The 18,094-nt window shown below is 38.2% G+C and overlaps 1 protein-coding gene across 1 annotated transcript; it reads left to right on the top strand.

Moving 5' to 3' along the window:
- Window positions 1-9,064: 9,064 nt before the first annotated feature.
- Window positions 9,065-16,976, top strand: LOC144630071 (endonuclease 8-like 1). Its single transcript, XM_078488351.1, has 10 exons — window positions 9,065-9,571; window positions 11,016-11,213; window positions 11,524-11,605; window positions 12,474-12,558; window positions 12,946-13,073; window positions 13,451-13,478; window positions 14,124-14,212; window positions 14,332-14,392; window positions 14,793-14,851; window positions 16,243-16,976. Exons 1-10 carry the CDS (start codon window positions 9,186-9,188, stop codon window positions 16,291-16,293), a joined length of 1,167 nt encoding a protein of 388 aa, XP_078344477.1. The 5' UTR covers window positions 9,065-9,185; the 3' UTR covers window positions 16,294-16,976.
- Window positions 16,977-18,094: the final 1,118 nt, after the last annotated feature.

Raw genomic sequence — 18,094 nt, 5'->3', positions numbered from 1 at the left:
GCCAAGTTTGATGTGGTATATACCTTACCATTATAATAATATGAGCGATTTTTTTCCCCGATCCTTGGCCGGGTTGTTAAAAAGGTGTTTTTACTGGTCATGCACTTAGCTTCATATCTCTACGAGATAGCTAGTTTACAGGCATGCCACTGAAACAGAGGAAACAAATATTTTTAAATGAACATAACAAGGTTAAAAATCCTAACTGGCAGGAGGCAAACCAGTTGGCTATATACAAAGCGTGGTCGAGGATTTGAACTCGGGACAACCGAGAAACAAATCCAGCTAGTGGACAGGGCAGGTCTTGAACCGGGGACCTCCGGATTACAACACCAGCGCCCCAAACCACTCGGCCACGCTTGCCTCCGCTTGTTCGAAAGGAGATTAACGCTAAACCAGGAATAAAAGATGATCGAGGTTTTAATTTCTCTTGTTTTAAGGGGTTTTCCATAGCTAATGTTTTGTGAAGTTTGAGATTGGTCCATGTCAAAACTGGGGGAAAGAAAATATCAACAGAAAACTGAACTCAATGAAATGTTGTAAAACTGAAATCAAATTCCACGCTAATCCACGATTAGCTTAATCATGCTTTGAACAACCTGGTGACAGATAGCGACAGTTCCCATAGAAACTAGCCCCATGCCTCGTTCTCAGGACCCCTTCTCTTTCTGGAGACGAGGCTAACATGATGGCGCAAGGATCCAGAAGTCATTTATGACGTCACAGTTGGTGAGCTTGTGCTTATGAGCAGAACTTATACACGACTTGAAAATTAATGAGCAACCTTCAACATTAATATCCGGCCTCATTAAACAACCGCTACTTCCGTTTAAGACAATCGGGGGTAAAACAATGCAGTGAATAGCCGGTTTTTGCAAAGCATGTTGATTGAGTATTGACAATTTCCTTTCCGGCATACGGCAAACTGACTTTCTTAATGAGTTAAGATTTATATAAATACTTCTAAACAGGTTCCTGTCGTCGATTAATTATGGCTAACTAGGCATTAGACGGCGCAAACATTTTAACTCCTTGCGTGCATTCCAAAGTCCCTTCTTGTTCATAATACCTAGCAACCAAATGGTCAAATTACGGGTAGTCACATCACTTTTGAATTGTTCCGCAAATGTTTGCTCAATTCTCCTGCTAACCCGGGGCCTAATTATAATGGTCAACAAAGAAACCTGTGAATGAAATGCAGCAAGTTTTTAATGATACAATCTTGACAAGGAAATTGTAATTTTAAATTTAACCTGGAACTTTCCGGTTTAACTTTCATTTTCCGTTAACTGTTATTTTTTTATTTTCCTTTTAAAAAAACGCTTTTTCCCCGCAGCTTCGTTTCTCGTGATGTATTGCCAGTTGTTTGGTTGTTTTTCAGTTCACTTTTCATTTTAAAAACAGTCATTATTTCCAAAACAGGTGGCATTTTGCAAGAAAACAACTCTACGCCGCTAGCGCCATTATTCCTGCCACACGACACGCGTTCGACAGATTCTTAAACCAACGGACAAGACCACGAGTTGCAAAAGCAAGACTTAAACCACTTTAATATCTTTAAAACCCAACCCAGCAATATAACTCACATCAGAGCTCCGCGAGGGGTTTATTTTTAATTCCCTTGGGCCTTTTAACAGTTCATTAACTAATTAAATGCTAAACTGATAAGGAGTGTCGCTGTCAACACATCGAAATCCCTGAAGGAATTAATTTGTATTAAAGCTAAGCTCAAACAAATAATTGAGTCTCATCCAGGCTGAATTTTCCCACGCTTTCTATTTACGGTCTCAACAATCTGCGCTAAGGATCCACGTGTTTTTAGCTCCCCCGCTGGCAATCACACAAGTCAGCCTGTCCGAATTTCTACCCGTAGTCCAACCAGTACTGCTTTAGAAAGCAGGCTGGTCAGGGCTTAATCTGCTTTCGGTTGCTTGGGCCACTGTTATGCATTACTATACACATTAGAACTTTCTATATCGGCCTATGTAAATCTAAACATTCCATAACTTAGCGCGCACGAGTTCTCGAGTCTCGCATAGCTTAAGACCTGTAGCCAGATGTTTTGGCCCTCAACGTTTCGCGTCTGGCAGAAACAGATGAAACACCTTAAGTTAACGTTTTTGAAATTTATTTTTCGCGGCGCGCAATTTGCGCTCGATTTGCGTGTCATTCCGTCGCCTTGACGATTTCGAAGGCAGCTTGGTTATGAAGGAATTTTTCACAGCTTAAATGATATTAGGCACGAAATAGTAAGGTAGCAATGTGTTAAGGTTCCCACGATCCGCTTGCATTGTGCATATTCGGCCTTATCACAGAGAACAATGCTTTTAAGGCGCCTGTGTTGTTATTGACGATGCGTTGAACAATAGCGCTAGCAAATTTCATCGCACACCTGTGTTCATAAAAGATATCTAAGTAACGCTTCAGTAATACCATTATTGCCTAGCGAATTTGGCGCCTCGGAAAGGCTTGTTCATTTGTCATCCACAAAACACTTTGACAACTTTCAAAGTTCCAGTACTTCACTTCTGGCAGCTGTTAAGGAAATGTTCTAGACGTAGAACGAAAACGTGCCCGCTAAAACGCTCGCGATAGAACAAATTTTATATGCGAAGGTCGGCGTACCGGAAAGGCTTCTACTGTGATGTCACCAGCCCGAACTCATGTTTATAGATTAGTTTGGAGGAGTGACTCATGATTCAGGAGGATGCCTTGAAAACAATAGCGGTAATATCTTCGTTGGCAGAAAACAATAAACAAATCATGCTATTAAATCAACGCGTCACCGCGACACGGTCAGTTAGAGTTTAGCCTCAGCTGTTAACGGACCAACACAAGACGAGCAGAAGTTTTTTCTTCCCCCAAGAAAGCGCCATGGCTATCAAGATGCGAGAGAGTGTTAAGTATATCACAGAGATGAAGTCAAACTCCAGCGAGCTCATGGAGACTGAAGGATTTGACATGGAGCCTGTTGAATGCGCTTTTAGAGCGCTCAGAGAGATTTTACCGCAGAACGCGAGCCATCAGAACCTCTCGGATCTCGAAGTGCTGAAACTTGCTATGGAGTATATACACGACCTGGAACAAATACTTCACTTTGAAAGCGGTAACAACTTTCAGTGAAAAAGGGACATGAGAGAATTGAACAAATTCTTGTTGCTCGAGGGGTCAAGATTTTGCCAACAGCCTCGTGAATATTCTGGGGAACGCAAACCTGGGAACAGTCGATGACCAATACCAAAAAAAATGGCAGGACGTGGTTTGAAGAATAGTTTGCCCTTCGGAGAAAACGTAGCTGGTGATTTAAAGTGCCTCTCTTCGAAAGAAAACGAACAAGGTTCAAATTCCTTGAGACAGCTTTCGAACGTTGCTGTAGCAAATTACCATATAACACGTACCAACGAAATATATTGTAACGCAATTTTAAGAACACGTTTTTCGCTCCTTGTGCAGACCTTATGCGAACACTGAAAACAATTTCATAACACATAAAGTTATATCCAGTTCTATGGAAAAATTAGTTGTTAAGTTATATTATATACTGTGTATATTTTCTTGTAAAGCGTAGCGCAGATCGAGTGTATATATATAGAGACGCATGTTACAGTTGAAAAGTCGTCGCCAATATTTGTACAGAAAGTTTGAGAATGTTAATATTTTATATGTGGAGATATTTTGATTATATGAAATACAGAAAGATTGAAGTTTTGATTTCACTTGATTGTGTATTTTTTGTGTTTGAATTGTTAATTATGAGACATAATCGCTCAGTCTGGTTGTTAAGATTTAATAAATGGTACTTTATTTTGTGTAGTCTGTCACAGCCTTAATCTGTATACCGTGTAACAGCGGGGGAATGAAGTCGCTGTACCGTAATTCGTTAGAAAGACAAAGGCGCCTTTGTAACTAAACTGCCTAAGTAACGATGCCATTTCGTTCCAGTTGGCCAAAACCGTGTTCTACATAATGTTTTACTGATTTGGAAAACAAATTTTCTTGTAGTTGATTGTGCCGTTGAAGGAAAAAACAGCAACTCACAACAACTGCGATTTCCACGTGCGCGCGCTGTAAAGTGTACAAACAAATCTCGCTTCAAATGCTGTCTCTATTTAAAAAACCTTGTTTTTGTAACGGTGAAATGAAACTAGGTGAAAATATGGTCACATGTTCAATTGTAACAAGCGTGTTCAAAAACACAGCAATTAAGAGCAGCTGGTCCATACGTGCAGCCAGACTAAAGGCGGGAAAATCGGTGCAATTAAAACATGGAAAAATTGTCTGTTGTAAACAAACCTGTCAAAAAACAACATATGTTCACATGCTTGCTGGCTTATCTGCACAGTCAACTTAAGCTCATCTCATACAAATGAGAGCACATTTTAAGTCTGTCAGAGAAAGCCATATGGCCATTTAGCAACAGGAATAATTATTAGCTAGGCGGTAAACATGTCCAACATTGTTCAAGGGCGGCAATTCAACTTTTCACTTCGAGGGACACATTTCCGGACGCCCTTTTCAGTTTTTGCGACCTTGGCATTTCTTTTATACCACGTTATTCTGTTTACTGCCGTTATAAATTCCATTTTTATCCTTTTTTTAACTCTCCGCTGCCTAAAAATAAAAGTGCTTTTATGTCTAAGTACATTTTAATAACCAGTCTTGGGTATTTGATGTGAAGCTAAGCGTAGCGAAACGCCATTATGGCGTGATGACGTCATACATGAATTTGTTCCATATTCCGGTCACGAACGTGCTGATGAAACATTTCTGGTCAAGCTAAAACTTGATTTCTTTACAATCCTATCTTTTTTCTTTTCTCCTTCGCTGTTATATCTAATGTATATTAATTGTGGTTTGTTAAAAACCCTCAAATGATCAGCTAAATTCCAGAGGTAAACCAGTTCCAGCATGTTCCGCTTGCTAATCTATTCAAAACTCGTGCGGTTCCAAGAAGGCCAGGTGTTCCTCGACATAAAAAAAACCTGTCCTCGCTTCTGTCTCAAAAAATGCATTATCCCTCTCTACAGTGAATTAAAATGTTCCAAATACTGCTGTGACAGGCACGGGCGAAAGAATCACGACAATGTTTACTCTCTTAGAAGTCATTCAGTGTAACAGGTCCTAAAACTAACTTTCGCTCTGCGTGTTGTTTGGTTTACCACACGACAGCAACAGTTGTACATTTTCGGAACTACATGCTGTTGAGAAAGGATACGCAAGCATTTGGGATATGCCACTATTTGATCCAATTCTAAAATAAACATGATTTATCATCACTAATTAAAATCAAAGCCGAAGTATCTCTCAAAGCACGCACAAGTCATATGCAGGCACATGCTAGTTTTTTTTACTGCCCTGAAGAGCGAAGGACCATTAATTATTACTGTAAAAAAAATGCGCATGGAAACTATGATATTACTGAACTGCACTCGACTTCTCCCTAAAAATAGTTTATCTGACTCTGTATAATTATGCGTGAACTTGAACTAATTCAAATCGAATTGAGTTTGTAAAAGAATTCTTATAAATGTAAAAACGAGCATTGCAGAAACTAGGGAGCTCAAGATTCAACACTGGACACCAAGGCTCTAGATAGTCTTTTTTTTACAAATCTGCGCTTCTGCTCTTTAAAGAGCAGGTTTTATTCTATTCCTCCTTTTTAACGAGTAGTCTCAAAACACGGTTATTTCATAAACAACCAGTCGGTAATAAATCATTCTCTAATTTCTTAATGAGATATGACTGTTATTCGCAAGTAATTTAAGGTCAGTAATCGACGTTTTAATTACCTTTGTATTGTATAAAGAAAACGTGTTCGACGATACATGCCAAGTGTTAGCCTGAAAGCAAATGAATACACCATAAGTGATACACCGTTATCTTCCGAACAGGTTATTCTTAAAAGTTGTTTTTAAACAACTTAGTAACACTTTTATTTTCCGCAAACAATAACACCTTTCTTCTAGCCGCGAAGAGTTGTTTTCGAGAACTGGTTTAGTTGGAGATAAAAGCTCATGAAATTGCTTTAGGTAATACCATACTGAATGAGAAAGCTGTACCTTTTTGTTAGAGGGAACTTAAAGATAGTGATAGAGAATCTAAGACAGTCAGATGTGTTGCCGCAAATTGTTCGCATTCTTTCACTTATTCACAATAGAAACGGGCCAATCAAATCTGAATACAACAGCGCGCCCGCGTGGCGCGAGTTTTGGTGGCCTTATTGTTTGACTTTCCGTGCAGGATTCGATCTCTTCCTGTTGTTATTACCCGGGCAACATTTGCACTTCTTTGTTGTACATGGTTATAAGCACCCTAGGTAAATATCGGATTGGTAAAAACCTTTTAGGAAAGTTCGAGAGTTCAAATCCCATAGCGCGCGTGACAACATCTACACTAAGCACGTGGTTTTCTAGGCCTCTACATTCAGACACATGTTGTTTTTACGTTCTTTTTGGTTTGTAAACTTCAGCTTTGAAGTGTTACGCCTTTTTGACGACTTTCTATCGGTTTTCAAAATGTCTCAGCCAATCAAAGAGCAAACAACCCCACGTGCAACTTTTGAGCATTTTTTGTTAGTTTTCCAAAATTCTTAGCCAATCAAAGAACAAACAACTGCACGTACAACTTTTTGACATCTTTTCGTTGGTTTTTCAAACTTCTCAGCCAATCAAAGAACAAGCAACCGGTTTTTGTTTCCTTTTCCCACCAAAGAACAATGCGCGCGTACAATTTTTTGACATCTTTCTGTTGGTTTTCCAAACTTCTCAGCCAATCAAAGAACAAGCAACCGCACGTACAACTTTTTGACATCTTTTCGTTGGTTTTCCAAACTTCTCAGCCAATCAAAGAACAAACAACCGCACGTACAACTTTTTGACATCTTTCTGTTGGTTTTCCAAACTTCTCAGCCAATCAAAGAACAAACAACCGCACGTACAACTTTTTGACATCTTTTCGTTGGTTTTCCAAACTTCTCAGCCAATCAAAGAACAAGCAACCGCACGTGTAACTTTTTGACATCTTTCTGTTGGTTTTCCAAACTTCTCAGCCAATCAAAGAACAAACAACCGCACGTACAACTTTTTGACATCTTTTTGTTGGTTTTCCAAACTTCTTAGCCAATCAAAGAACAAACAACCCCACGTACAACTTTTTGACATCTTATTTGCCAATCAAACATGCACCATCAAAGAACAAGTAATCGCACGTACAACTTTTAAACATTTTTTGGTGGTTTTTCAAACTCCTCAGCTAATCAAAGAGCATACTAACCACACGAACAACTTTTTGACATCTTTCTTATGGTTTTCCAGACTTCTCAGCTAATCAAGAAGCGAACGACTGCATGTAAAACTTTGTGACAACCTTTTTTTAGTCAATCCAAGCTCCAAATGGCTGAGTGTACAAACCTTTTTGGGGACTTTCTACTGTAGACTTCTTAGGCATCAGAAAAGTGCCGAATGAACGTTCGAAATTGCTAAAAAATACGTTATTAACACAGATCGAGGTTATCTCAACCGTAAATGATAGGCGTTCTTTTTTCGAAAGGGAGAGTAGACTGTCCATAGCCTTTCGATTTTTCAACGCAAAAAAGCAAACGAAGCGAGCGAGCGAGCGCGAGCGCGTCCGCGCGGGGTAGGCGGCATAAAGCGAGCGAAAGAAAGTTCACTTTTACAGCCTCTCTGTTTTCCTTTCGTTCGCTTCGCTCGCTTCCCGCCCCCCTCCCCCCGCGCGCTCGCGCTTTGCGGTCGCTCGCTCGCTTCGTTTGCTTTTTTGCGTTTAAAAATCGAGAGGTTGTGGACAGTCTATCTAAAGGGAGAGAGGAAAAAGTGATAAGTAGGGAGGGAGGGGGGCATGATCTCAGGTTAAGTACAACTACGTCTGATAAACTTACTTGGGACGCTTGTAAAAACTGATGTACATCTACAAACTAATGTACAAAGAAGTGTATTTTCGATGTAGAAGAATAATTGTGGAATCCCTTTCCAGGACTTTTGTTCAACACGGAGCGCAGAAAACGTAATAGATTTTCGGTGCAGCTGCCAGCTGTTACCAAATTTTGCAGTTTAATTTTTTCTGCTGCCACACAAATGAGGCCTGCCTGAGCTGCCTTTGCCTTGTCATTAAGGCCATTAAGAATTGCGAACCAATTTTCTTGAATACATTGTTTAAATATGATAAGTGGTAAGCGGCTGACCGTTGGCTTATTGCCACTGTTCACCCAACGGAATATTTCGTTAAAATCTGTTCGAAGACGATTGGATCAGAATTTTGGAACATTCATTGTAATTTTTTGCTTGCCTGCCTTTCCTAGGATTCGATATCTAAAAAATGGTAAATTGTTCATTTTTAACGGATTTTTATCTAAGGTCACCTAGATTTTCGGGGCCCTTCTCTGGCTGGAATTTTTCGAAAGGTAAGTTTGATCCCTATATAACTTTCGGATCACTAGACTTTCAGCTAGGAAATCCGAAAGATTTAGGGGATAAAAATATGCCTATATCTACCGTTTTAATACTAAAATATGTTCAACGGTGCTATCTTTAAGTGGTTTTGAACTATATTCTCGATGGGTGCCCCTGACTGTTTTAGAGATTCTGGTGATGTTTCGGCGTTCACAGCAAATCAAGAAACTGGGCGCGCTACCTTTTTTGAGCCACATGTAACAGCTTTAAGGTTTCAACAGATGAAGGCTTAAGCACTAGCAGAAACGTCTTGAAAGTAACATAACATAAACAGTCAGCGTTCAACCACTAACAAACTATGTCTTCCCCTTTAAAAAGTTGTTGCAAATTTTTTCTAAAGGAAGTCGTGATTTGGTAAAAAGTGCGCCTACTCAATCGTTCTAGTGTACATAAGCTGTGACGCCGCCCTTGGGTATTTGCTGTTCGGGAAACGAGGGGAACAACTTTGCGACGAAGAGAGTATCAATAAATCATTGTGTTCGTTCAGGAAAAGTTAAAAAAAACTTTCCGATGTAAAAAATCAAAACGATCGATGTTGAGAAGTCCAGAATTGGTGAAAGCAGCATGCATGGCCGCCCGAGGCCTGAAAACTACAGTTGATTGTGAGAAGAAACTGGGCTCTGGTGTTTTTAACGCCTGGGGGTTTTCGTAGTTTATAGATGCAAGATCGCCGCTTATGTAATACATCAGATTTCTGCACAACTTTTTGAGAATTCTACAATGCCAGAAGGACCAGAACTTCACAAAAACAGCCAATTCGTAAATATGGTTTGTAAAGGAAGAATTTTCAGCGGCAAGATCGTAAAATCAGAAGTAAGCACCAAGAACCCGGACGTCAATTTTCCCGCCTGTGATTATTGCATACACTCCGAGTCAAGAGGAAAAGAAATGGCGCTTATTTTAACATCACTGAACTCAGATGACAAAGGAAAACGAAGCAAGAAGGAAAAAGACTCTGAACAGAATAAGACGAGGATTCTTTTTCGTTTTGGAATGTCTGGAAAGTTTACATTTGGCCCGGTCAAAGATATTCATAAACATGCACATTTGAACTTTTATACCAAAGAGAAGCCGGTGATGGTGTTGAGTTTTGTGGACGTTAGAAGGTTTGTTTCTTTTCCAGTTATGCTTTGTTAATGTTTTCGTTTAGTTTTCTAGAGATCTAAACCCTGTTTATGTCAGAAGAGCTCAAACCCACACGTGATAAGCCCTGCGTATCCAATCGAACGTTCGGTAATCAAACCCAATCAAACGCCAATCGTTCGATTAGGTTCGGCAATCGAACATAATCGAACTCGGTCTATTGAACAAAATTGAACGTTCGATTACCGAACAGACGACAATCGAACAAAATCAAACGTTTGATTACCAAACAGTCGACAATCATACTCATGGTGCACCGTCCCCTTGATTAGCCCTGCGTGATTTACTTATCAAGAGACGGATTGCGAACAAAATCGAATCGGATTGAGTTTGATTGTGTTCGATTGGTTTGATTGATTCGATTGGTTCAAAAATCGAACTCACAGTAAAATAGAAGTTCGATTTTGTTCAATTACTAAACCCAATCAAACGATTGATGTTCGATTGAGTTCAATTGATTTTTGGTTCGATTTTGTTTGATTCGATATCCCGGGGATAAGTAAGAGAAGCTGTCTGCAGAATATGTCCATGCATGTGCGAGTTTTTTAACTTTATAACTTTTGTATGCATGACAGAATCTCCATTCCACACATCAAATGAATTCCACTTCAGCGAGAGTTAAGAAAAATTCCTTTTTACCTAGGGTTCCAGTTAAGATTATAAGGCAGGTGTAAACAAAGGTCAAATCACAGGTAGCCCAAGCTCGATATATGAGTATGAAGATGACCTTTGCACTGTTACATAATTCGCGTGATTTGCATATTTATAAGGATTGTATGGGGAAATAAATAAAGCTGAAAAGAACGAAAAAATAGCCATCATATTACAATAAAAACTGCTCACCTTAACTCCTTTGTTGCTCCCTTTGTGTGCTGTGTGTTTTTTTGGCTGATTTTGAGCTATTTAGTGCATTTTATATATAGAGAGGGCAACTGCTGGAAATGAGTCTGAAATTGGCCTAGCTGCACATTCACAGCAAAATTACAAACTTATTGCTAACCCGAGGTGGCCTCCCCCATAAGCCTTGTGGTTTCTTGGAGGTCTCCTCGCCCTATCTTTTTAAGTTATTTTAATTTGTATGTTTAATTCTGAAGTGGCAAATAAATGATGATGATGATGATGATGATGAACTAAAACTGCACTAAATAGCTCAAAATCTGCTAGAACAAAACAAAATTCCTGAAACAAAACAAACTCTCTGATTTTTATACCTTGTCCCAGACTAAACTGCTTAAAAACCATACCTTTCACAGTGGCATATACCTATATAGCTAATATATATGGGAGTGTCCCCCCTTCCGGGTTTCATCCACAATAACCACAATAATATTGGACCAAAGGTCAGACTGGGGTAAATGGTGGTCGTCAGTGTAAGGGTATATAATTAATTGATCTCTTACTGTTTAGATTTGGTCGTTGGGAATTGACGGATACGTGGTCTAAAGACCGAGGACCTGATCCAATGTTTGAGCACAAGGAATTCATATCAAACATTCTCGACAATCTAGAGGACAAGATATTTGACAAACCTCTTTGTGAAGTCATGCACAACCAGAAGTACTTTAATGGCATTGGAAACTACCTCAGAGCTGAGATAATATTCAGGTTAGCATCAAATATGCTGTATTTCCTTGATGAAGTCAAATTTCATTTTTTTTCTTGTGTCTCAGTTATTGAACCAGCTTAAAAAGTTTATTTTTGTACAGTGATATGTTTGGTAAGAAACCTGGTAAAATTCTGCCTTCTCTTACTTAGTACATGCATTCTGATTGCTTTTTAAGGATAAGGTTGTGTTTATGTTTTTAACTTCCTGATTTTATGATTTTTCTCTTTGATATTACCTGTATTCATTTTCTTATTTTGCTTTTAATCTAACCTTAAAAATTTAAAACTTTTTGAATTTTTGTTTTTTTAGGGCTGGAATTCCTCCATTTTCTTGTGCTAGATCTGCATTTGAAAAGCTTAAGATTAAACAGGAGGTAGAAGAAGTTTCCAAGGTACATGTGACTGCTAAATTAGTTACAGTCAAATAAGGTCATAACATATGGCAAACTGAGGTCCAAAGGTTTGGGTTTATGGGCCTCCAAGGCTTGGGCTATTTTGTGTGTGTTTGGGCTATACCACGATCAGGTTCTGCCCAAAAGGGGTAAAAAGTAAAGTCTGTGTTCGAGCCTAGTGGCCCATCAGGCCGGAGCTTATCCCAGTTTCCATAGCATGAAGCTATTAGAATATTTCTACTCCTCTCTAGATGGGATGCTAAATTTGCTAAATTATAGCAAAAAGGTTAAACTGTCATTTACATTTAAAAAGGCTGGCCTTAGTGAGTAAGCGATTCGATAGAAATAGAGGATAATACATGGTTGCGCAGAGATATGAAATTTATCTTTGAGTGTTCAAATCGATATCTCACTTGTTTGCTGCCTATATCGATTAGAGCATGAGAAGATAAATGTCATATCTCCAAACAACCATGTATTATTCTTTTTATTATATAAACCTACTAATTACAATGATTTTGAAAATTTTCCAAAGATTTTCAAAATGTTTTCCGACAGTCATATGAACATTTCCAAACATTTCCCGAACTTTTCCGAAGATTTCCGAAGATTGCCGAGGAAGATCCAAAGATGTTTCGACTTAATGTTGATTGATTTTGGCTCATTTAGCATTGAAACAGGGCATATTTGTCAGGAAATCTTTTGAAATTGATATCTTTTACATGTTATTCTCACGTGTGAAGATATGATTTTTTCATGTGAAAGATTACATGGTATTTCATTGGTGTTGATATAATAATTACTTTTATTATCTAACATTGACAGGTATTTCCATATGAAAATGTTTAACTTTTTTTGTCTTTTGCAGATCTCAAAAGAAAGCAAATGTAAACTTAAACATCCTGACATCCTAGAGCTCTGCAATATGGTACCCAAAGAAGTGATAAACTTGCGTGAGTCCAGTGTTGGTTTTTGTCTTGTCCTTAACAATTATTATTCTAATTACCAGGCACAAATTAAATAAAGAGAAAACAATTTACTATATAGAGACGTTTTTTAACTGAGTGTGGATCATAAAACCAAAACTAAATAAATCGATCACTTCAAAATTACCATACTTTTACTTTGAAGGTAACTTTGAAATAGTTTCCTAAGGCAGAAAAACAACAAAGCAGTAATAATAATCCAAAAATAGACAAGGGTGGCTTAAATTATGGCTGAGAAAGATTAAGAGTCACAATTGGCCATTCTTTTCAAGGTGTGCTGGCTGTAAATTAAGGTACTTCATGACTTTGAAGTTTTTTCTCTCTAATAATTGTATTTTAAAATTATTTTCCTAGCTGGTAAAGGTTATGATCCTTCAGGAAATCATTCAGATTACTCAGCTTTTAATGACTGGCTTCAGTGTTACTACAACCCAGAAATGAGAAACATTGTGGACCATGATGGAAGGACCATGTGGTTTAAGGTAGCTTGAAATATTGTCCAAGAGTTGATGAGATGCCCGAGTTAATATTCAGCACTGGTGACAGAAATTGATTGATGGGCACTTTGCAGCTAATGGTCGAATGATACAAAATAACTCCTTGTCGGACAGCTAGCTACGTGCTGGGACATCCAAAACAAAGCAACTTCAACCAGTCATGCTTGTTTTTCTTTTGTTTTGAATGTCCCAGAGCGGAGCTTGCCCTTCAGCATGGCGGATTTTGCACCATGTGGCCATAAACTGCAAAGGGCCCATTTCTCTTTTATTTTTTTACTCATAAATAATTTGGCACCAAAAACTGCTGTCTTTACAATAAATTTTCATTGTTACCAATGATCTGTTTATAATTTTTCTGTCAGGGTGAGGCTGGTCCATTGGTTCCAAAAGGTAAGCAGAGGACCTGCAGCAAAAATGTAGCAAAACCCATTTTGTACAGGATACATGTAAACTTAATTACTAATCAATGCCAGTTTGAAAGGAAAAGAGATTTTTAAAACCTTCTTACAACTGCTTCATTAGTGAGTTTACTAGGATGTAAGGTCTATCTATCCATCTAAGCTTTCTAAAGCCTCTTGCCATACATACCACGGCATGAGAGAAAAATTAATTCGACATTTTTAGATACACAGTATCTTATTATGTTTGATTTCTGACTTATTGTGCATACTTCCTACTCAGAGATCTTAAATTTACCCTTTGTTTGCTATCGGTAATATTTGCTAATGAGGAAATAAAATGTATATTATTTTTTTTAATGACTCATTTGGCCAAATTCTCAAAAGGTATTAACTACATGTGTAACAAGCAGTCTGTACAGCTGTGGTGTTTACATGACTAAACTAAACTGTAGACAAAAGAAGTTGGCATGCTTGCAAAAAATGACTTGAAGGTGCTTTATACTTAAATTCCCTAAATATTGCGTACAAATGTTTTTATTTGGTTTCCCATCCTCCACCTTTCACAATAAGGATGTTCTTGTACAGATGATCACAGATTCCTAGTTGCAAATAACTGCTTTTCTTCATCTTTTAGAAGCAAAATCTAGAGGGATGCAAAAATCTAGAAAGAGAAAACCAGACAAAGTAGAGAAAGAAGTTAATGGAAATGTGGAAGTTAAAATGGTAAGTTTAAAAGAGTTTACTTTTATATGCTAGCTTTTTGATTTGTATTTACAGTTAAAAGTCATAAAATATTTATAATAATATTTTAAATAGGAAATCATTCTTTTATTATTTTTCAGGAACCTTCTCCCCCTAAAAAGACTAAACCAAAAACACAATCAAAGGTGAAAAATAAGACAGGTTGGTACTCTACTTATGTGTGGTTTTATTTTTAATATTTCTTTTGCTTCAGTTATTAACTACCTTATCTGCACACATTGCAGGCCTACGAATTTAATAATTATTGTAATACAGAGTTTCCACAGGTCAGGAAATGGCCTAGACTACGAGTAGAGATGGAATCTGCAAAAAATAGGGACTGTTTGTAGTCTAGAAATGGTCAGGGAAAAGTAAATTTCTTGAAGGTCAAGGAAAAGTCAGGGAATTTTATTTCGAGTCAGGAAAAAAATTGACCTTTTGCTGAGAAGTCGGGGAAAGTTAAAACTGTAACATCGCTGATTTAATACCATTGAAGGCTGGAAGAAACATTTAAGATTTTCGCTTGAACGTCCTTAATATTCTTCTTTCCTTTTTTTAATAGAAGTAAGCAAGAAAAAAGTTGTTAAGAAAGAAAGCAAAGCAAAAACACCGAAAGTGAAGGTAACTTTTAATGCTTAACTCCTTTAAAGTGATCAACAGTCTCCTGGCTCACAGTATTAATAAAATGTCATATAGACCATAGTTAATAGAGGAAAATTGATAAGAAGCCCGGCAAACATCAAAGGAGCAAACAAAGAGGCCAAGATTTAGGTTGGAAGGTCCATGAGAGTGTATATCCTTTGTTTTGCGCTCATACCCCGAGGGGGGGGGGACTCCTATATGAAACGGACGGGGATGCTCGTCGGAAAATTTGAAAAGAACCCCTAAAAGAGACCAATCTGGGTGTGGCTCAAGCTTTTCTTGACCCCTAAAAGATACCAAAAAACTAAGAATGGAATTTATATTTGTATATTTCTTCGTGTGGAACCCTAAACGAGACCATTATGGCTTAAAATATTGGCATATATTGGCGTTTTGCCCAGAACACCCTAAGCGAGACCAAAAAACCGACATTTACACCCTTAAGCGAGACGACGAGCATCCCCGTCACTTTCATATGCGAGTCCCCCCCCCCCCCCGGGGCTCATACACTATGCACAAGTTACGTAATTGCAAAGTTTTAATTGGTTACAAAGAACTTTGTCGGGCTTCATAACCATTTCTCTCTATAAACTATGTATAGACACGCGATGACAATATAAAAAATCATCAACTAGGGAAAAAAATATCATCTTGTCTTGTGCTGGTGAAAAATTTCAGGTAAATGTTGAGACAGCTATAAGAAAATGCGAGGAAACGCGGTTGTTCTTAAAGCTCGGAACACGTGTCCCTTTTTGGGCTTGAACGTGGATTTCAAGTTTATTTAAAATTTTTCGTGAGCACAACTCTTCATCGCTTCTATGCCATAATACGCGCATGGACAATGGCGTTACTTTTTTCTTGCTCAACGGTTTGAGCGCAAACTAAAAGCCGTGGCAAACGAGGGCACATTGTTGTAGCCTGTTCCAGACGTTCGGTTAGTGAGAAACGGCACGAAAAGTAAACGGCGAGCAAACCGTACACCTGGAGCAGGCAACTTCTTGGGTGAGCAAACGAGCGGGACTCAAAACAAATGTTTTGTTTCCATGCTGGGAAAACATTTGTTGTGGACACAAAATGGGCACAAATTTTGTGTCCACAACAAATGTTGCGCGCACAGCCAAACATTTGTGTCCGCAATAATGTGGTCGTTAAAGCACTTTTGAAGAAGCTTATTTCATGTATGAGACTATACACACACAGAAGTCCTTTACAGGTCTTACAGCTACAGTGAAACCCTGATAAGGATTTTATAAAACAAAATCAGTGTGATCACGTGATGTGTTTTGTCCAATGAGAGTGCGTGAAAATTAATCGTTGGCCACTGTAGTTGTTGTTTATAAATGCCAATGGTGTGTTTTTTTATTCAACAGAATGCGCCCGTCAGAAGAAGTCTTCGCATTAAAAATGCAAGCAACGAGTAGATACATTGGTGTGTTGTTGCAATTCATCTTGCCTTATTATATGAAATGCAAATTTCAAAAATTAGAACTTATTTAAATCGTGTGAGGTAACCCTTCAATTATCAGGAATAATTCACTTACTTAATATAGAAGGAAATATTTCCTTCCTACATTTACCTAACTAAAGATAAGTTAGAATTATTGCTTTCGATGGCTAGATTAGTACAATGTTACATGAAATTTCTGTGCTGCTTATACTAGAGTGTACAAATTTATTTTTCTATTTTGAATTCTATTTTGAAATTTGTTATCCTGTGGCAAAAAGTGTGTTTTAAAATTAACTTGATAGATCGTTCGTTAAACAATTGATTTCTTTTAGTCCTATAGGACCTTAATTTGTTTTAACTTTGTAAGCGCGTCGAGGTTTTTAAACGCGCCGCACGGAAATTGTGAAAATAAATTGTTCTTATTACCCTATAAAGGTATAATTTCAAACAGTTGTATTTTTCTTTTTACGGCAGACTGTAAACTTCAACTTTTCTATGAATTATTGATATCCTGTTAAAAATTGAGATGGTGACTCTTCCTGAAGGCTTTCTTTTTAAATTCGCGCAATGAAAGAATTTTAGAAGCTGGGTGGAAATCTGCTCGCTCGCTCAATAGACAAATCGATCGTAAACGTTTTATTTTTCTCAAACGCGTTTTGTAATGAAGTCCTTTTTCTGTGCCATTCAAGTGTTTGATCGGAACGAATACTTGAACTTTTACACTTTTTTAAAACGCTTTTTTTAAGTTTTCGCTTTTGTAGCAAATATTTAAAATTATTTCCAAAGCAAGCAGAAACGTGGAAACTCCTAGAATATAGCCGCGCCAAAAATTTTCCCTAATTCAAGAACTTATTTCCTATAATGAGGTATACGCAATCCATCTGCGCTTGTATAGTCTCCCTCGCAGTCGTTTTTAGCGTCGTCACGCAACGCTCCTCGTGACGACACTATGTATGACTTGCGTGACTTGTATGACTCGCGTGACTGTTTCCAAATGCGCTAAGAGCCCGATCATTGCTTTGTATTGCTAATGACATTAAATAAAAGTAATTTTAAATTGTTTATATGTCGTTATTTTTGATAGGAAATAAAGCGACTTTCAAACATGTATTTTCTTGTATGTTTATTTTACGTAAATTTTGATAAATATTTGGTACAACAACAAACTCTGTCTCCAGCCTGCGTATAAAACACGCGTCCATTGCCCATTATTTACCACGTGGGAAGAAATTGACATAGACATACATGTATAAACACACAGACCTGCTGTCTAAGATAAGGTAAAAAGAAAAAGGTAAAGCATGCTGTCGAGCCAAGTGGCTCATCAGGTCGGAGCTTATCCCGGTTTCTGTAGCATTAAGCGACTAGGAGTATTTCTATTCCCCAGTGGATAGGAGGCTAGTCCATCGCAGGGTACCCCCCCTACCCCCAAATTTGCAGTACCCATTTATACACCTGGGTGGAGAGAGGCACTATTAGAGTAAAGTGTCTTGCCCAAGAACACAACACAGTGACCCCGGCCAGGGCTCGAACCCGGAACGTCCGCTCCGGAGTCCGGCGCGCTAACCATCAAGTCACTACGCCTCCCATAAATTTTTTTAAAAAGGCATTAATTCATTTTCCAAGTTGTCTATAAACCCTAATTAATGGCTTTATGTGATTTTCTCCCAAGAAACACTGTCAAACTTGAAATCGTCTGGCCGACGTTTTCAAGTTTTAAGCCACTTTCTTCCTGCCCATCCATAGCCACGCCGCTTTGTAACAATTTTCATGAC

This window comes from Oculina patagonica, chromosome 11 (assembly GCF_052425735.1).
Source record: "Oculina patagonica isolate OP01 chromosome 11, crgOcupat, whole genome shotgun sequence".
NCBI lineage: Eukaryota > Metazoa > Cnidaria > Anthozoa > Scleractinia > Oculinidae > Oculina > Oculina patagonica.
Note: the sequence above shows the minus strand (reverse complement) of the source record. Positions and strands in the feature narration are given on the sequence as shown.

Bases quoted from the DNA above. Each gene is read 5' to 3' on its own strand.
- LOC144630071 (XM_078488351.1), top strand. From the start codon at position 9,186: ATGCCAGAAGGACCAGAACTTCACAAAAACAGCCAATTCGTAAATATG. The intron at 9,572-11,015 runs GTTTGTTTCTTT...CTTACTGTTTAG, and splicing joins AGTTTTGTGGACGTTAGAAG to ATTTGGTCGTTGGGAATTGA. The intron at 14,852-16,242 runs GTAACTTTTAAT...TTTATTCAACAG, and splicing joins CAAAAACACCGAAAGTGAAG to AATGCGCCCGTCAGAAGAAG.